The sequence below is a fragment of the Delphinus delphis genome, chromosome 12 (assembly GCF_949987515.2).
Source record: "Delphinus delphis chromosome 12, mDelDel1.2, whole genome shotgun sequence".
NCBI lineage: Eukaryota > Metazoa > Chordata > Mammalia > Artiodactyla > Delphinidae > Delphinus > Delphinus delphis.
In genome coordinates, this window is record NC_082694.2 from 28,840,069 (window position 1) to 28,861,611 (window position 21,543).

At 34.9% G+C, this 21,543-nt stretch overlaps 1 protein-coding gene across 3 annotated transcripts in view; it reads left to right on the forward strand.

Annotated features, from left to right (window-relative positions):
- EXOC6B (exocyst complex component 6B) overlaps positions 1–21,543 on the forward strand; it is a 708,543-nt gene that overhangs the window by 358,813 nt on the left and 328,187 nt on the right. For all 3 annotated transcript variants that reach the window (XM_060026390.1, XM_060026391.1, XM_060026392.1), the window contains 4 exons: positions 7,564–7,635; positions 8,338–8,435; positions 10,021–10,126; positions 11,003–11,112. In XM_060026390.1, the coding sequence (XP_059882373.1) occupies positions 7,564–7,635; positions 8,338–8,435; positions 10,021–10,126; positions 11,003–11,112 (386 nt within the window). The remainder of the gene's footprint in view (positions 1–7,563; positions 7,636–8,337; positions 8,436–10,020; positions 10,127–11,002; positions 11,113–21,543) is intronic.

Genomic DNA, 21,543 nt, shown 5'->3' on the forward strand with positions numbered 1-21,543 from the left:
GGACTTGAGGACACAGGGAGTGGGAAGGGTAAGCTGGGACGAAGTGAGAGAGTGGCATGGACATATATACGCTACCAAATGTAAAATAGATAGCTAGTGGGAAGCAGCCGCATAGCACAGGGAGATCAGCTCCATGCTTTGTAATAGTGGTTTTATACACACCCACATCCATACCCACCCCCCCACAGACACACATATTTTAGATTTCTTTGAGTCAAAGGGTGTACTAAGCATATATGTCGTGCAGCTCTCTAACCAAATTGCTATTGAAATAACATGTAAGAAAAACTAAAAAGAGAAACACTGCAAAGTACCTCTGTAGGCCAGAAGTTTTGAAAAATTTCTTTGAATTTAGAAAACAGAAGGAATCAGAATAATGACTCCACCTGAGAAAAGAAAATATTGCATTAAATATGGTGTAGAGGGTATTGTCAAAGTAGGAAACATTGTTCCAAATGGAATCTAGGAACACTCTAAATTCAGTCAGCAAATGTTATGAGCAGGAATGAGGCTGCGAGAAATCTTAAGGGAAATTATTTAGAGGTCTACCTTCTAAAAATCTTGGCTAGACAGCAGGTTACCCAATTCCTTTGGCCAACCTTACCATCAACATAAAGAGATGATAACATGATTAGTGAAGTTCTCTAGTACTACTTTTTGAGCAAGGTGATTCATCTGCCCCACCCACCTACAAAGAGCCTGTAGTCAGTTTTTGGAAAACAGACTTAAAAGCTGCAGAGGGTGAAACCCATACCGGTTATACATACTAGTCAATCTAGTCCTTCATTTCTAAACATAAACAAATGCCGAGTTGTAGAATATTTGAGGAAAACCAGTTACATCAAATAGAAGACAATAATAAACAAATTGCATAGCTATTCTTTAGCAAATACAAATAACTCATGGACTGGGAGATAAATTTATAAAGTAATAATTATTTCTCATTTTAGGAATATAGGAAGCTAGGTCATTCATAGCAGCTGTTCAGCTTGAAACAACTAAAAGTACTGCTTTATGTACTGCATATAAGATGTTGTTTAAATCTAGAGTGCTTAGTAAGGTTATTAAGGAATTACCAGGCCAAATCCAGGGGAGATTGAGAGTCCAGAGGTCCAGAAAGATAGACTTAAACACTTAAGCTGCATTTGCCTTGAAGTTACTTGTTAGTCCAGGCAATTTGTACTCAGATTTGATAGTCTCTGGGGCCTATCTGGGATGGAGAGTCTAATATGGTGCCCTCCCCCACATTAAACTGGAAAGAACTATTCTTTTCAGGTTAAGACTGAATCAGAAGTAAACAAAAAGCAGTCAAAATTCTTCCCTTAAAGAAATCTTCAGGTCTAGGGAGTTTTTTTCTTGAATTCCTATCTTACATAAACTCTTGGAGAATAGAAAAGAGGAAACACCAACTCATTTATGAGGTGTGTGTAATCTTGATAATGAAGCCAGATGAGGATAGTATAAGAACTCATAAACTCATAAATATACAGGCTTATTCATAAATATAGATCAGAAATCTTAAATAAAATATTAGAAAACAGAATTCAGCAGTTTACAAAAAGCATTAATATGTTGAGTTTATCATTGCAAATGCAAGCTTAGTTCAATATTACAAAGTCTATTAACATAATTTAATGAATTAATAGATTAGAGGACAAAAATTATGTAATCATTTCAATAGATACAGAACAGCATTTAATAAAACACACCATAAATTCATGGTAAGATCTCTTAGTAAATTGAAAACATAAGAGAATTTCTTTAAACTGATAAAAATCTATCCTCAAAAACCTATAATAAGTATCATATTTAATTACCATTACTCCTATTTTGTATTGTATTTGAAGTCGTGCTTACTGTTGTAAAGATAGAAACATAAATAAATTAAAAAATACAACTTTGAAAGGAAGAAACAAAATTGTCATTTTTGCTGATGATATATTTTTGTACATTGAAAATTCAAAGAATTTACAGAAAATTTATTACAATTAATGGAAAAGGTTAGCATGTTCCCTGATACAAAATCATTATGCAAAATCAACTGTCATTTTATAAACCAGGAGTAAAAGTTGAAAAGTTAAAATTTTTAAAAGATAAAATTGATACAATAGCATACATTAAAAGTAGTAGAAATATATCTAGCAAAATATGTTCAAGACCTCCATGGAGAAAATTCTAAAATGTTTTTGAGAGACGAAAAGGAATTAAAGAGGACCTAAATAAAATTGAAATAGCATGTTCATTGATTGGAAGAGTTATTATTGTAGATATCTGTTCTCTTAAAATTGATCTATAAATTTAATTCAGTGGCAGTCAAAATCTCAATAATCTTATTTTTGGGAGGATGAGTACCTTTGCAATCTGATTGTAACATATTGGAGTGTAATTGCTTTACAATGGTGTGTTAGTTTCTGCTTTATAACAAAGTGTATCAGTTATACATATACATATGTTCCCATATCTCTTCCCTCTTGCGTCTCCCTCCCTCACACCCTCTGCATCCCACCCCTCTAGGTGGTCACAAAGCACCGAGCTGATCTCCCTGTGCTATGCGGCTGCTTCCCACTAGCTATCTATTTTACGTTTCGTAGTGTATATACGTCCATGCCACTCTCTCACTTTGTCACAGCTTACCCTTCCCTCACCCCATATCCTCAAGTCCATTCTCTAGTAGGTCTGTGTCTTTATTCCTGTCTTACCCCTAGGTTCTTCAGGACATTTTTTTCCCCCTTAGATTCCATATATATGTGTTAGCATACAGTATTTGTCTTTCTCTTTATGACTTACTTCACTTTGTATGACAGACTCTAGGTCCATCCACCTCACTACAAATAACTCAATTTCGTTTCTTTTTATGGTTGAGTAATATTCCATTGTATATATGTGCCACATCTTCTTTATGCGTTCATCCGATCATGAACACTTAGGTTGTTTCCATCTCCTGGCTATTGTAAATAGAGCTGCAATGAACATTTTGGTACGTGGCTCTTTTTGAATTATGGTCTTAAGCCAGTACAAAAGCCAGGAACAGCTAAGAGACTCCTTAAGACTGAGATAAGGTTGGTGGGTTTTCTCTGCTGGATATCAAGACTTAATTTAGAAATCTTATTAAATGAGTACCAGACACTCCGGTACTGTCATTGGATAAATAATGAAACAGAATATAGGGCCTCCAAAAAAGATCTTTGATATTTATAAAAGAGATAGTATTGCAGGTCAGTGGGTAGAGGACAGACATTTCAATGAATAGTACTGGGACAGTTGACTATCAGTATGGGGGAAATAATATACCAAAAAATGAGTTTCAGGTTGATAAAATATCAAAATGTAAAATGTAAGGCCATAAATCTTTCAGAAGATAGTATAAGAGAATATCTTTATGATTCAGGTTGGGGAAGGAATTCCTAACTAAAATACCAAAGGCACTAACCAGAAAGGAAAAGATTCATACATTAAACATTAAGCTGCGTTAAAGCTGTAAGAAAAAACAAAAAAATGAAAGATGTAGATAAAACAAGCTATATGATGAGAAATGATGTTTTCAACACAAAATCAGCAAAGAACTAACAAAAAATACAAAAATTTCACTATTCATCATGACAATAGAGACAGACAATAGAAAAAACAAGCAAAAGATTTAAACAGGTACTTCACTAAGGAAGGAATTCGCTTGGCTGAGAAACGTGAAAGATGCTCAACTTTAGTGCATCATTGAAATGCAAATTAAAACCAAATGAGATAACATTATGTAAGAATTAATAACACAAATGTTGATAAGGATATGAAGTATTCAGAACCCCTTTGAAAAAAATTAGCATCATCTTTTAAAATCGAAGATCCTCATGAACCAGAAATACTTTTCCTAACTATATTCCCTTGAGAAGCTTGCCCTAATGCACCATAATACACATGCAAGAATATTCATTCCAGCATTGTTGAATTTTCAAAATTAGAAATGACTTAAATGTCCATTGGTAATAAAATGAACAATCTGGGTTAAACTCCTAACATGCAATATTATACAGCATGAAAATGCCCACACTATAGCTGTATACAGTAGCATGGATGAGTTTCACAAGTATAATGTTGAATTATAAAAGCAAGACAGAAATTTATACATACAGATTTTTTCCACTTACATCATATTGAGAAAGAAAATATTGAGTAAGACTGAGTATTTAGATGGTTACAAAGCAATGAAATTAAGAGAATGAACTGACAGGCATATGTGATAAAGGTCTGGTACTGAAAATATATAGAGAATTCTTAACACTCAACAGTAAGAAAAAAATTTAAAAACGGGCCCAATTAAAAAACAGGCAAAAATTCTGAACAGATACCTCACCAAAGAAGATATTCAAATGGCAGGAAAGCATACAAAAGATGCTCAACAACATATGTCCTCAGGGAATTACAAATTAAACAACAATGAGCTACCACCACACACCCATTAGAATGGCTAAAATACTGACAACACCAAATGCTGAAGAGAATGTGGAACAGCAGGAACTCTCATTGTTGATGGGAATGGAAAATGGTACAGCCAGCTTAGAAGAGAGTTTGGCAGTTTCTACAAAATGAAACATACTCTTACTATATGATCCAGCAAGTACACTCTAGGTATTTGCCAAATTAGTTGAAAACTTATGTTAACACAGAAACCTGCCCACTCATGTTTATAACAGCTTATTCATAATAGCCAAAACCTGGAAGCAACCAAGATGTCCTTTAGCAGGTGAATGGATAAACTCTGGTACATTCTTATAATTGAATATTTATTCAGTGGCAAAAAAGAAATGGTCTATCAATCCACAAAAAGATGTGGAGGAAAGTTAAATGCATATTGCTAAGTAAAAGAACCCAATCTGAGAAGGGTATATACTCATATGATTCCAACTATATGACATTATGGAAGAGGCAAAATTATGGAGACAGTAAAAAGATCAGGGTTGCCAGGATTTGGGAGAGGGATGGAGGGATGAATAAGTGGAAGACAGGGAATTTTTAGAGCAGTGAAGCTATTCTCTACGATATTGTAATGGTGGAATATGTCATTATACATATGTTAAAACCCGTAGATTATATAACACAAAGAGTAACTCTAATGTAAACTATGGACTTCAGTTAATAACAGTGTGTCAGTGTTGGTTCATCAGCTGTACCAAATGTTACCGCACTAATGCAAGATGTTATAATAAGGGAATCTGTGCATGAATTTCTGTGTGAAGGGATATATGGGAACTCTGTACTTTCTGCTCAATTTATCTGTAAATACAAAACTGCTCTAAGAAATAAAGTTTATTAAGTTAAAAAGTACAAAGAAGCAAAAACATGAAGGAAAGACATGGAAATGATTATCATAAATGTCATGATAATGTTTTCCTGAATGGAGAGGAAAGAAGTTGTTTTGGAGCTTCTGGCATGCTGGTGCTATTTAGTTTTGTTTGCCTGGTGAAGTTGTACATATAGGTTTTATTTATTATTTTCTTTATGTATACTATATTCACAATTTTAAAAAACGTGGTAAGGAGGAAAAGGAAGGAAGCAAGCCACAGAAGGATAGAAATCAAAGATAAACATTGCTTTCTTGGAAATTTATGACTACCATAATAGAGAAATTTAATTCAAAGATTAAATAGATAAAACGGCATATCATTCTGTGATCAAGAAGACAAAATCAAATATATATCCCCAAATATAGAGTGAAGACACAAAGAGATGGAAAATATGAATGGAAAGTTAAGGAACATGGATAATTGATGTAGATTTTTGGTTGTATCTAATAGGGATTTAGAAAGAAAGAACAGTCACAAAGCAGGGGACTTAAATAATTAAATAAAAGAGGGAAATTTCCCTGCATTAAAGAAAGAGTAGATTATTACAGTTGAAAGGATGCATTTTTTTGGTCAGGCAGGGTAAATTAGGGCAGACAGTTTTCTCGCATCTGAAATTGTGTATTTTAGTTTGAGTGCTGCAAAAGAAAGGCATTTCCAAACACATGAGGGTTCAAAGTTTACTTTTCACCCATCCTGTCTTACTGATGTTTTACCAAAGATGAAAAAGAAATTCTAAATGCAAGATGGGATGGGAGTAAATAAATGGGTGCAAAAATGAGAGTAAAACTCATAGATAAATCTAAATAACTGATTGTTTGATTATTTGTAAAGTTTATGCTATTAAGAATCCCTAAAAGAGGAGAAGCTTAAGTTTAAAACATTTTTTAGATGAAAACCCCAGATTATTTCAAATAAACAGTGGGCAGAAAGTATATAACATTAATAACCAGTATAAGATAATCTGAAAACACTGATCCAATGAAAAACAGGAAAGGAAACAAAAAAGAAAGAAGAAATCATTGAAAATAGAAACCTTAAAATAAGATGGCTAGAATAGGTCCAAATATGTAAGTATTCATGAGAAATGCCAGAGTTGGAAAGTATTATAGTTTGGTTACTAAGAGAGATTCATACATTAAGATTACACAGAAAGATTGAAAATAAAGAATGGGGAGCAAAAAGGGCAATATTCTTCAAGAAAATTGGATTGAAGTTAAAGACCATTAAATGGGAGAAGAGAGGAACATTTGTTTTGATATTATTTTTAACCCACCAAAAAGACAATAACCCATTTACTGGGGACAAGCAAGCATCAGTATGTATATAAACAAAAACTGTTAAGTAGTAGGAAGAGAAACCAAGGGACCACACCATTGTGGGAGAATTTAACACTCCTTCAGGAACTGAGCAATTAAGTAGAGGGCAAGTAATCAAACTATAATTAAGAGAATTTGACTATCAAAGTCACTGAAAAATAGTGCCATATACATCTTTGTAGCTTGTCCACAGAAGATATCTTCCATGTCATTTCAGTTTTCAAATTTGTTGATAAGAGATTATACATAGACTTTATTTGTAATTTGTATTTTCCTCTGTATTTATGTTTGTTTTTGTATTCTTTGTATTGTTTTGTTTTCTCTTTGTTGTTTAATTGGACTTAACTGTGATTTGTCTATTTTATTGATTTTATGTTTAACTTGAGCTTTTGGTTTCATTGATCAAATCTTTCATGTCTTCTCTATGTCATTAATGTCTGCTTTTTATTTTATCAGTTTTGTTCTCTCATTTATGGTTTATTTTGGCTTTTTTGGCCTAGCTTCATGAGTTGAGTGCTTAGTTTGTTTATTTTAAATCTTTTATGTTTTCTAATGTTCACATTTAAGATGTAATTTGTTTTTAAAATGGTGTTAGCTGCATTCCATAGGTTTTGATTTGAACTATTTCATTGCTGTTCATTTTTAAATAATCTGCAATATCAATTTTGATTTCTTCTTTAACCAAACAGTTATTTAGAAGTGTGTTTTTAAATTTCCAAGTGTTAAAAATGTAGATCATGGATTATTGGAGTCTTTACTCACTCTTCCCTGGCTGAATCTGGTGTTACTTTAAACCAGGAAGGTTTTCCAGAGAGCCTTTACCAGGTGCAGCATTAAGCAGTTGAGTAAATTAAAATTTACTTTTATTTTTAATAAAGGTGGTTTTCCTCATTGTCTTTTATTTCCTTTAGTCTTACTGCTCTGATCCAAACCTCGTGTTAGATTTGAAGAACCTCATTGTGCTTTTTGCTGACACACTTCAGGTTTGTGGTTTATGTTTACACAGACTTATCTAGATGAGTGTTTCATCATTTCTAAATCTTTTCATTGTCTATCTAAGCTTGAGTAAGTAACTTTTAGTTTTTAGTTGTGTTTCTTCTTTTCCTAGAGCTAGAACTTTTTATCTCTTTGTAGCATTTCCTGCTCATCACCTTGTCCGTTTATGTTCTCATAAATTGTTCTCATCCCCCTTTTTTTCTCAAGGCAAATCAATTAATTGAACTCACTACCTTAGTTCTTCAAAATGTCCTTAATTCAGATCTAATGTCTAAGTGATTTTGGAGTTTCATAACTACTGTTTTAAATAATGAACCACATATTATATTCAATAGAATAGCATTAGAAGTGGGTGAGATTGGTAGCATTCTCATTTTCTCTCCCTATTCCTGAAGGTTGCTAAGATTTACAGAAGGAGTTGTAGGGAAAACTTAGCTGACATTTATACCCAGTATATATTAATTTTAATGTTCATCTTTTAATTTTTTTCTGACTGGCTTATATTGGTATATATCTTTTAATTCTTAAGAATGAACACTAGATATTAGGTGGGAATGAAAGATTTTTCTTATCATGGTTTTATTTAAATTGTTGGCCAAAGAACAAAAACATCTTTCAGTGCCTAATCTCTCATGTTGCTTAAAAAAAATCACCTTATGAAATGAAGCTATTTTCTTATTTTGTTTCAGGTGTATGGTTTTCCTGTAAATCAGCTTTTTGACATGCTGTTAGAAATCAGAGATCAATATAGTGAAACTTTGCTAAAGAAGTGGTCAGGTATTTTCAGGTGAGAAATTGTCTCTAGTTGTGTGTGTGTGCGCACGCACGTGTGTGCATGCATGTGTGTACACACGTCTTTATACATAAGGTTTTTCAGATGTAATAAGCAATAAGTATATGTGGCTTATTTTTTCTAGCTCTGATCCCAGTTATGATTAAGAATTCAAATAAGGTGTAGTGGTGTCCCAAATAAAGTTCCTGAGATATCCAGTCTCAGTATATTAGTACCTACTATGTGAGGAGTCCCCAGATCCCATTTTGGCTTTTTTGTTTTCTTGAATGAATGTCATATACCTTGGTTCATACCAACCAGATCACCTTGTGTCTTCTTAATCTGTTTTTTGATTTTCTCTTTGAGGATCATGCCCAGTCTATGTCTCACTTGTAAGGTAGTGGCTTTTGAGCCCTTTCAAGTAATTTAGTTTTTTTGGAACTTTTTTGAAGACTCACTCATGTGATTCCTCATCATCTTTATTCTCTTATACCCAGAGAAGAGATTTATTACAATCCAGTATTTGAAGCATATTATTTAAATAGTTACTGCAGCATGCATACAACAATAAGAAAATTATTGTATTACACCTCCACTTACAAATGTTTCCTTGCACTGTTTTCCTGGCACACAACTCATGTCAGCTCACTTGTTTCTTCTCCTTTTGCACCTTTACTCCTTAAAGTGATCTTTCTGCTTACTGTAAGACCTCTTCCCCAGATCAGCTTTCCCTACTTTCAGGTTTGTATAGCTTTAAGATATTACATTGTCCCTTTAATCTTACTCTTCACATTTTATGAACATGTCTCTGATAATCGTGTAGTGCAACTCATTTATATATTAATATAAGCATTTGTGTTTCTAAAAGCCCAGTTTATTAATGATACAGTTTTATTTAGAGGAGGATTATCTCTTGAAAATTAGTAACATGATATATCCATGGTTTTAAGAGCATCTGATCTGATGCCTTCAGTAAATTTCTTTTTTGATTTTGGTAGTATGCTCTCTGCTTTTAGAGAACCCCCAGTCCAGTTAAGGAGGCAAAAGCTATGGATGAAGAAAAAGTCATTCTTAATGTAGAGCAGTAGATGAAGTAAATGAACATAATTTGGATTTATTATAGAACTTGCTTCTCCTCATCTGCCAGTTTTGAAAGTTAGATCTAGTACAGAATTAAAGAACATAATCAAAAATGTCTTATTTTTTAATAAAAGCAAATAAAACCTCTTTGCCTTCTCCAGAGCTCACATTCTTTTATTATTTACTTCTCACTTGCCTTAAGGCTTCAACATGTTGCCTTAAAATTTTCTGTCTGACCTGTACATCTCAAATACTATGAGGTCATGTTTATAATTGTGTTCCATTTGTTTTAGAATGTAATATTCCATTTTTTTTTTTTTAAAAGATGTCCTTTCCTGAGACCAAATAGCTGTATTATAAAAGGAATAGATTAGGGACTGGGAAATATTTATTTTGGGTTGAGGTGGATATACAACTCTTGGAGCTCATCTGAAAATTATTTGTGATCACTGTAGTGATCAACTAACCCTTCTTTCCTTTTTACCTCCTCCCTTCCTTTCTTCTTTTATTTTCTTTATAGAAACATACTTGATTCTGACAACTACAGTCCTATACCAGTAACAAGTGAAGAGATATATAAAAAGGTGGTAGGACAATTCCCATTCCAAGATACAGAGCTGGAAAAGGTAAGGAACACTTTAAAATAAATTTCTCTGATTTGGCATCCCCTTAAAACTTTCTTTGTATCAGTCTCATTAAAGGCATAACTTCTAACTCAATGGGTTAGAAATCTAAAACACCTTCAAAGGATGATTTTTGGGCTTAGAAGGGCTTAGAAGAGCAGAAGTTCCTGTTTGGGGAATCAGTAAATGGCTTTGGGGTATTGTCACCTCTGAAGTGTTTGGGGGATTTCTGGAAGTGTTCCATTTTGGCTTACACTTTCAAATACTTTCTTTTATTATACTTTTAGGACATTTTATCCCCAAAACATACAGTAGAATTTACCATACTATATAACTGTATTGGTTTTGACAATGCATTGAGTCATGTATGTGCTACTACAATGATGATACAGAACAGTTCCATGATTCCAAAAAATTCCCTCATGCTACACCTTCTTAATCAGTTCCTCCTCTAACCCCCAGCCTTTGCCAACCACCAGTCTTGTTGCTATCCATCACTTTTGCCTTTTCTAGAATGCCTTATAAATGGGATCATATAGTATGTAACCTTTTGAGACTGGCTTCTTTCACTGAACATAATGCTTTTGAGATTCATCTAAGTTGTTGCATGTATCAGTAACTCATTACTTTTTATTGCTGAAAATGTATCACAATTTATTTATCAGGTTTTGGAGGACATTTGAATTATTGTTTATTTAATTTAATCTTATTCTTTTTAGTATCAGAAAACTTTCACAAATATATTTCTTTTAGTTTGAGATTGTTAAGCAGGCAGTTCACAGTGTGGAAGAAAATTTCCTTTGCATTTTAATTAATTTATAGGTATTTTCAATGTATGTTGGTTTGTGACTTGGCTTTCATTAATTCTTGCTTTTACAGCAACCCTTTCCAAAAAAGTTTCCATTCTCTGAATTTGTGCCAAAAGTTTACAACCAAATTAAAGAATTTATCTACGCCTGTCTGAAGTTTTCAGAAGATCTTCATCTAAGGTATAGTATGAAACAATGGAAATACAACAGATAGTGAGATTATGGCTCCATATACATAAATATTCTGGAATACTTTTGATGTTCCCTTAGCTCTTATTTTGAAAGTCTTAATATTAACCCTTTACAGTGTGGCACTGCTATATGTATATGGTCATGGTGAAAGGGAAAGTTGGAAACTCTTGAATAATTTCTTTTTGTTTATATTATTTACTTTATTCTCTGCTATTTTCTTTACAGATTTGCATTTCAACACTATCTAGTGAGAATTCACTAGAAAAGAATAGTATAATATACTATTTTTTACATTCTATTTGATGAAAATTTAAGGCCTGTAGGGGAGTAGCATGTAAAATTCTTTGGAAATACCATTCTTTCCAAATATTCTCTGGACTTGTTAAAGGAATTCTTATCTCCTTTAAGTTTAATTATTTCACTAACGTATATTGAGCCTGTTTATATACCAGAAGCATCCTGCTTTTTGGGGATGCAGGATTAACAGACAGTTTTTTGCCCTTAGATATCATCAGTATTTACTGAGGATAATAGACATGAAAATAGACAGTTAAAATATACCCTGGTGAGTGTTGTAATATGTATAGTGTGCTTGCAAAACACTGAGAAGAACACTTAATTCATCTTAAAGAATTTGAAGGAGAATGATTGGCTTTTTAAAGGAGCCTCCTCCTCTCAGTGAGTATCACCGTTCGCCCATATTGGAAATCCGAGAATCATTTTCAACTCCTATTTTCTATTAATAACTATTTTTCTTAAAAATAAAGTTTCAGATATTGGTCTAAATTTTTATAAACCCTTCATGAATATGTTATTACATCTATAAAGCTCAAAATAGTACTTATCTATGAGGTACTAGGGAGCATACTCCATTGTTACAGAGGAGGAATGTGAGGGAAAGAGAGATTAAGTAACTTCATGAAGGTCACACAGGGAGTAAGTATTCAAGCCAGGATTCAAATCCAATCAGCATCAGCATCAACAAAATAATTACTACCATGTTTATAAACCTTATTCTTTGGCAATCATATTGTGAAGTATTTTACATGCATTATCTCAGGAATTTATAATATTTCTTTGAGGTAAGCACTAATTATTACCATTTAACAAATGAGGGCAGTACTCATTTGTAAATGAGCCTCTCTAAATCTAGTTGAGGACAAAATTACATCGATTTCTTTTTTTCAGTTTTTCTTTTTTTTCTTTAAAGTTTTCTCTTCCCAGTATGGCTGCTTTAATTCATGTTGTAGTCATATTTGTCTTGGACTATTTAAGTAGTCTCCTAATTGTTCTTTTACCTCTAACTTTACTTTCCCAACCATCTGTCCTTTCGTTTTCCTTATTCTATTCTGTATGTCCCCTAGAGTAAGTTTTCTAAAATCAAATCTTATCATTTAACTTTATTCTTCTCACCTTTGCAGAGATTTCTCACGGCATACTCTAGCCTGACATATTTGTCTGTCTGCCTCCTCCCCCATTCCTTGACCTAGTCCCCTGTACCTTTTCCAGATTCATATCTCAGGGTAATTTCCCTGTCACCCCATGCTTCAGTCATACCAGCCTGTTTGCTATTTTCTGATCATAACATGCTATTTTTAACTCTCTTAATTTGCTCATGATTTTCTCTCTACTTGAAGTTATTTCTTCTCTTCTGAAGCTCCTGACTCACTTCTAACCATCTTTCAAGATTCAGTTTAAATATCATGTGCTGAATGAAGCTTTTTGACCACTTCCACCCCTAATGGAGTTGATCTGCTGACTCCTTTGTGCTACTTCGGTAATCTCTGAATACTGTCATTATAGCTCATCTTAGATTTTATTGCTCTATGCGTTTATTGTATCTATGCGTTTCTGTGTGTGCTAGACTATAAGCTCCTTTGTTTATTTATTTGTTTTATTCATCATGCATTGTGAGTAATCTATTATTTGTGAGATGGTGCTTGGTAGTAAGGACATTAAGTTGCTGAAAATGCATGTCTTCGAAGAGTACCTACTGTAATTGAGGAACTGTGCAATTATTATTAAGTGATGAAAATATACAGCAACAAAATAAGAACCGAGTCTGAGACAAATTGAGGATGTAAGAAAAGGCCTCTTGAAGGGTAGAAACATTTTAAGTTTTGTTCAGCACAATATCCTCTGCACCCAGCTTAGTAAATTTTAAAGGAAGGGAGGGAGGGAGGGAGGGAGGGAGGAAGGAAGGAAGGAAGGAAAGAAGGAAGGAAGGAAGGAAGGAACAGGAAAGAAAGAAGGAAAGAAAGAAGTGAGTGGATGTATGGTGTGCCACACAACTCTGAAAATAGACAATTGGAAAATAGTTTTGGTTACTTGCTTGATAGCCATTCTTACTAAGTAAAAAAATGAAACACAAGGTTTGTGTAATTAATTAGTTCTTTTCTCTGAAAATGAGATTGATTTCATAGAAATGTTCTTTTGGAAATGAGATTATCTTTGGAAATTATAAACCAAAACTTTTTTACCCTTCAAATGACCACCATCAAATTACTTAGTACCAGAGAATGGTCTCTAAGGTACTTTTTGGTACGTTACTGTATGTAAATTATTACAAGTTCATTGCATAATGACTTTTTCTATCCTTTTTTGGAGGAAAGGTAATATGGTAAAGGGACAATCTGAGTAAATTGTTCAGAAGTCTTTTTACTGCTTAACTATATTAAGTTTTTGCCTGAAAACTCCTTTGATATGTTTAACATTCACAGTTTAAAAAAAAATATTCAGTTTGGCGGGGGTTGGTTTACAGATGCCTTTTACTCTTCAATTGCTGTTTATCTTATTTCCTGGGCTACATTTACATTATAACCTGGAGTGATAGAAATCACTTTGGCAATCGTAGCTGTCATTGTGGGGAGATTATATTATGAGGTGTAAGACATAATATGAATAAAAACAGTTAGTTTTCTTTAACACAAGGCTCTCAAAACAGCAAAAACTACTGTATTGAGATTCTTATGGGGACTTCCATGGTGGCACAGTGGTTAAGAATCCGCTTGCCAATGTGGGGGGCACGGGTTCGAGCCCGGGAAGGTCCGGGAAGATCCGACATGCCATGGAGCAGCTAAGCCCATGTGCCACAACTACTGAGCCTGTGCTCTAGAGCCCACAAGCCACAACTACTGAGCCCACATGCCACAACTACTGAAGCCCATGCGCCTAGAACCCGTGCTCCACAACAAGAGAAGCCACTGTGAAGCCTGCACACTACAATGAAGAATAGCCCCCGCTCGCCACAGAGAAAGCCCACGCACAGCAACAAAGACCCAACGCAGCCAAAAATAAATAAATAAATTTATAAGAAAAAGATAGATTCTTATGAAGCTTTAAGCATAATTATTTTCTTAAATCAAACTTTAATTTCTTTTCCTAGCAAGAATTTTGTCTTTTACATTGAACAGAGGATACTGAGAAAGATTACAGATATTGAATACATATGTAATTGTATGAATTCTGAGGACACAAAATTTATTTGAAAGTTTATTTTAAAAACAGCAAGTAAATGGCATTTCTATGGTAAAATAATGTTCTATCATTTGCACTTGACTTAAAAAATAGAATACACATATATATATGCAGATCTTTTTTTTAAGTTATAAAATTAGATCTCTGTAAAGAACTTGAGAGATATAGAATAGCACATAGAAGAAAAATGTAAATGACCCAAAAGTCTACCACATTAATAACCACCCTTTCTATATGAGAATTTCTTTCTTTTTTCTTTTTTTTTTTTAGTCTTTCTTCCTTGTGAATACATGCACAGCACTTTTTTTCTTTTTAAAGCTAATTGCTATGAGATACTTCTACTTATGTCTACAGTATAGAAAGCTGGAAAGAGTATTGCTTCTTCCCAATCAAAACAGATAAACTACAAAATGAAAACTTTTCTGGAACCCATTAGAGAGCTGGAGTTATGGAGTGGCCAAATACCTGGAAATCCAAGTTGAGACTAGCCCCTCTCAGGAGAGAGTGACAGGATGCCCTGATCTCCCTCATTTGTGACAGAGCAAAGAAGAAAGGCATAGCTATCACACAGGTGAGAAAGAGGAAATCAACTAAAGAGTTAATGGATCAGTAATATCTTAGTTGGAGCTAAGATCTAGGAGGAATTTAACTCATTCATATGGCCTTTTCCATGGACCTCCACTGAGTGCTCATGAGAAAGACTGGGAGCTGGGTAAGAGATCAGAGAAGGCCATCAGTGATGTTACAGGCATAGAGGATGGGATCCGCCATTGCTCTGAGAAAGGCATGAAGGCCCCCCCGCCGCCCCCAGTTTGGACCCTTCACTCATGTAGACCAAAAACTTTGTGACACTGGGGGATGGGCAGCAAACTCTTTCTGCAGAACACAGGTAAAGACCAATTGTTAAAACCGTGGAGAAGGTAAAAGAAAAAAAGCCTTTCAACTCTTGGGAGAAGGACAGAAAATAGTCCTGGGCTTAGGGTCTTATACCAGTACCATTAGAGGTCTTCTAATACTGGAAGAGGGCAGAAAATTTCTGCATTAGACCCACCACATATACAAGGCAGAGTTTGGCTGCCACTGGAAGGAAGGACAAGGATGTTGAGCAAGCTCCATCCCTTAGCATCAGGACACATGACCAGTCTAAAACTGAAGCTGGCCAGGACAGCAGAGTAAGTCCTTTGATCTCCACTAATAGTCCAGTAAGAACTAAGTAACAAGTGGTAGCACCACTAGGTGATGGGCAAGAATGTAGGGAAAGAGAGATCAATTCTGTATTGTAGGCATGTAGGTATAGCTGAAAAATGTGGATGATGCAGAAACTTTTTGAAAAACTTGAAAAACCTTCTGGGACCCCAGTAATCACACATAGGCCCATGCTATCATTAGAAAAAATTGAAATCTATGAAGCACTGAAGGTAATCATAGCAACAGTAGAACCCAAACCCAGTTCAACTACTTATACTAATGGCCCAACAGAAGGAGAGAGATATAGGAGCACCTCAATATGTGAGGCAAATGCTAACACCCATAAAAGAAGAAATTGACAGTAACACAATAGTAGTGGGGGACTTCAACACCACACTTACATCAATGGACAGATCATCCAGACAGAAAATCAATACAGAAACAGATCTTAAGTGACACATTAGATGGACTTAATTGATATTTATAGAGCATTCCATCTGAAAGCAGCAGAATACACATTCTTTTTAAGTACACATGGAAAATTCTCCAGGATAGACCACGTGCTGGGCCATAAAGCAAGCCTTGTGAAATTTAAGAAAATTGAAATCATATCAAGCATGTTCTCTGACCATAACACTATGAGATTAGAAATCAACTACAAGAAAAAAAAAACTGTAAAAAACACAAACACGTGAAGCCTAAACAATATGCTACTAAGTAGCCAATGGATCACTGGAAAAATCAAAGAGGAAATCAAAAAATACCTAGAGACAAATGAAAATGAAAACAAGACAATCCAAAACCTATGGGACGCAGCAAAAGCAGTTCTAAGAGGTAAGATCATAGCAATACTATCTTAACTCATAAAACAAGACAAATCCCAAATAAACAACCTGGTCTTAAATCTAAAACAACTACAGAAAGAAGAACAAACAAAACTCAAAGTTAGCAGAAGGAAAGAAATCATAAATATCAGAGCATAAATAAATGAAATAGAGATGAAGGAAACAACAGAAAAGATCAATGAAACTAAAAGCCGGTTCTTTCAAAACATAAATAAAATTGATAAACCTTTATAGCCAGACTCATCAGGAAAAAAAGGGAGAGGGCTGAAATCAATAAAATTAGAAATGAAAAAAGGAGAAGTTACAACTGACACCACTGAAATACAAAGGATCATAAGAGACTACTACAGGCAACTGTATGCCAACGAAATGGACAACCTAGAAGAAATGGACAAACTCTTAGAAAGGTACAGTCTCCCAAAACTGAACCAGGAAGAAATAGAGAACATGAACAGACCAACCAAGCAATGAAATTGAAACTGTGATTAAAAAACTCTTGACAAACAAAAGTCCAGGACCAGATGGCTTCAGAGGAGAATTCTATCAAACATTGAGAGAAGAGTTAACATCTATCCTTCTGAAACTGTTTCAGAAAATTGCAGAGGAAGGAACACTTCCAAGCTCATTCTATGAGTCCACCATCACCCTGATACCAAAACCAGACAAAAATAGCACCACAAAGAAGAGAAAATTACAGGCCAATATCATTGATGAACATAGATGCAAAAATCCTGAACAAAATACTAGCAGTCCAAGTCCAACAATATATTAAAAGGCTCATACAGCACGATCAAGTGGGACTTATCCCAGGGACGCCAGGATTTCTCAGTATCCACATATCAATCAATGTGATATAGCACATTAACAAATTGAAGAATAAAACCCATGTGATCATCTCAATAGATGCAGAAAAAGCTTTTGACAAAATTCATCAACCATTTATGAAAAAAACTTTCCAGAAAGTGGAGATAGAGGGAACCTACCTCAACATAATAAAGGGCATATATGACAAACCCACAGCTAACATCGTACTCAGTGGTGAAAACTGAAAGCATTTCTTCTAAGATCAGGAACAAGACAAGGATGTCTACTCTCACCACTTTTATTCAACAAGTTTTGGAAGTCTTAGCCATAGCAATCAGAGAAGAAAAAGAAATAAAAGGAATCCAAATTGGAAAAGAAGTAAAACTGTCACTATTTGCAGATGACATGGTACTATACATACAGAATCCTAAAGATGCTACCAGAAAACTACTAGAGCTCTCAGTGAATTCGGTAAAGTTGCAGGATACAAAATTAACATACATAAATCAGTTGCATTTCTATATGTTAACAATGAAATATCAGAGAAATTAAGGAAACGATGCCATTTACCATTGCATCAGAAAGAATAAAATACCTAGGAATAAACCTACATAAGGAGGCAAAAGACCTGTATTCCAAAAACTATAATATGCTGATGAAAGGAATAGAAGATGACACAAACATCTGGAAAGATATACCATGTTCTTGGGTTAGAAGAATCAATATTATCCAAAGGACTATACTATCCAAGGTAATTTACATATTCAATGCAATTCCTATCAAATTACCTATGTCATTTTTCGCAGATCTAGAACAAAAAATCTTAAAATTTGTATGGAAACACAAAAGACCCTGAATAGCCAAAACAATCTTGAGAAAGGAAAATGGAGCTGGAGGAATGAGGCTGCCTGACTTTAGACTATACTATAAAGCTACAGTAATCAAATCAGTATGGTACTGGCACAAAGCCAGACTTATAGATCAGTGGAACAGGATAGAAGGCCAAGAAATAAACCCACACACCTATGGCCAATTAATCTATGACAAAGGCGGCAAGATTATACAATGGAGGAAAGACAGTCTCTTCAATAAATGGTGCTGGAAAAACTGGACAGCTACATGTAAAAAAAAAATAAAATTAGAATATTCTTTAACACCATGCACAAAAATAAACTCAAAATGGATAAAAGAGCTAAATGTAAGACTGGATACTATAAAACACTTAGAGGAAAACATAGGCAGGATACTCTTTGACATAAATCACAGAAATATCTTTTTGGATTCACCTCCTAGAGTAATGAAAATAACAAAAATAAATAAATGGGACCTAATTAAACTTAAAGACTTTTGCATAGTAAATAAACCATAAAACGAAAAGACAACCCACAGAATGGGAGAAAATATTTGCAAATGATGCAACTGACATGGGATTAACTTCCAAAATATACAAACAGTTCATGCAGCTCAATATCAAAAAAACAACCCCATCAAAAAATGGGCAGAAAGGGCTTCCCTGGTGGCACAGTGGTTGAGAATCTGCCTGCTAATGCAGAGGACATGGGTTCGAGCCCTGGTCTGGGAGGATCCCACATGCCATGGAGCGACTAGGCCCGTGAGCCACAACTACTGAGCCTGCGCGTCTGGAGCCTGTGCTCCGCAACGGGAGAGGCCGCGATAGTGAGAGGCCCACGTACTGCGATGAAGAGTGGCCCCCGCTTGCCACAACTAGAGAAAGCCCTCACACAGAAACGAAGACCCAACACAGCAAAAATAAATTAATTAATTTTTAAAAAAATGGACAGAAGATCTAAATAGACATTTCTCCAAAGAAGACATACAAAGAAGACATACAGATGGCTGAAAAGCAGATGAAAAGATGCTTAACATCACTAATTATTAGAGAAATGCAAATCAAATCTACAAGGAGATATCACCTCACACTGGTTAGAAGGACCATCATCAAAAAGTCTACAAACAACAAATGCTAGAGAGGGTGTGGAGAAAAGGGAACCCTCCTACATTGTTGGTGGGAATGTACATTGATACAGCCATTGTGGAGAACAGTATGGAGATTCCCAAAAAATCTTAGAATAGAGTTACCATATGACCCAGCAATCCCACTCCTGGGCATATATCTGGAGAAAACCATACTTTGAAAAGGTTCATGTACCCCAGTGTTCATTGCAGCACTATTTACAGTAGCCAAGACATAGTAGCAACCTAAATGTTGTTCATCTACAGAGATGTGGATAGAGAAGATGTGGTACATATGGAATATTACTCAGCCATAAAAAAAAATGAAATAATGCTATTTGCAGCAACATGGATGGACCTAGAGATTATGAAGTCAGACAGAGAAAGGCAAATATCATATGATATCATTTGTATGTGGAATCTAAAAAGCGATTCAGATGAACTTATTTACAAAACAGAAAAAGACTCACAGGCTTAAAAAACAAAGTTATGGTTACCAGAGGGGGGAGGTGGGGGGCAGGAGGGAGAAATTAGGCAGCTGGGATTAACATATACACACTACTATATATAAAATAGATAATCAATAAGGACCTACTGTATAGCACAGGGAACTCTAGTCAATACAGTGTAATAGTCTATAGGGTAAAGGAATCCGGAAAAGAATAGATACACATATATGTATAATTAAATCACTTTGCTGTACACCTGAAACTAACACAACATTGTAAATCAGTTATATTGCAATAAAAAATAAAGTGAGAATGATGCTGCCCTGGTGGGCCCCCACCCCTCCCTTCATGTGTGTTAACAATGGAGCTTCTATTATCAAACTTCGGCTTCATCCTGTGCACACACCTGGTTGCAGCTCGGACCACACTCTAGCCCCTTTAGGGTATCTCTGCGCAGCCTACTCCAGTCCTCTTCCTGGGTCTCTCTGTTAAATCTGGATATTCAACACCCAGGCATCACACACACCTGCTGGTGTGTGCACATCTCTTTTGGGGAGTGCAGGGAGGTGGCCAGGACCACCTGTCATGGTCTCTCTATGTTCTACCTGCTGCCAGCTGGCTGCTACTCTCTTCTCTGAGCCTATGTCATGCCCTTTCTGTTCCTGCTGATCTCCAGCTGGTGAAGGGGGTGCCCCAGGTGAGGAAACCTTTGCCATTTTACAGCTTCCTTCCAGAGATGCACGTTCCTTTTTTCCCTTTCCTCCTACCCTGTTACGTTACGTGGTCATCTTTCTTGTAGTTTTGATTGCAAGAGATCTTTTGCCAGAGTTCAGCAGATATTCTGTGAGAACTGTTCCACATGTCAATGTATTTTTGATGTATTTATGGGAGGAGGTGAGCTCTACATCCTTTTATTCCACCATCTTGATCTCCTTTCCCAATCATATATGAATTTTATTCTTCAGTTTGTTAATGTGGTATATCACGCTGAGTAATTTGCAGATGTTGAGGTAACCTTGCATCCCTGGGGAAAATATCACTTGATGATGGAGTATGATCGTTTTAATATATTATTGAATTCAGTTTGCTAATAATTTAATGAATATATTTGGATCTGTGTTCATCAGTGAAATTAACCTGTAATTTTGTGGGGGGTGTTTTGTGGTGTCTATGTCTTGTTTCAGTATCAGGGTTATGCTGTCCTCATAGAATGATTTAGGAAGTGTTTCTTCCTTTTCAATTTTTTTTACTAGTTAGAGAAGGATAGGTGTTAATTCTTTTAAAATGTTTGTTATAGTTTATCTGTGAAGCCATCTGGTTCTGCACTTGTGTTTGTAGGGGGCTTTCTTTAAATAATTGATTCAGTTTCTTTATTTGTAATCAGTCTGTTCATATTTCTATTTATTCTTGATTCACTCTTGGGAGATTGTACATTTCTAGGAATCTGTCCATTTCTTTCAAGTTGTTCATTTTATTGCTGTGTAAGTTTTTGTAGTAGTCTCTTATGATCCTCTTAATTTCTGTGGTGTTGGTTGTAAGATTCCCTCTTTCATTTCTGTTTTATTTATTTGTGCCTTCTCACCTTTTATTCTAATGAATCTGGCTGATGGTGTATTGTCTTTTCAAAGGAGCAACTCTTAAGTTTTATTGATTGTTTTTTAGTGTCTATTTTATTTATTTCT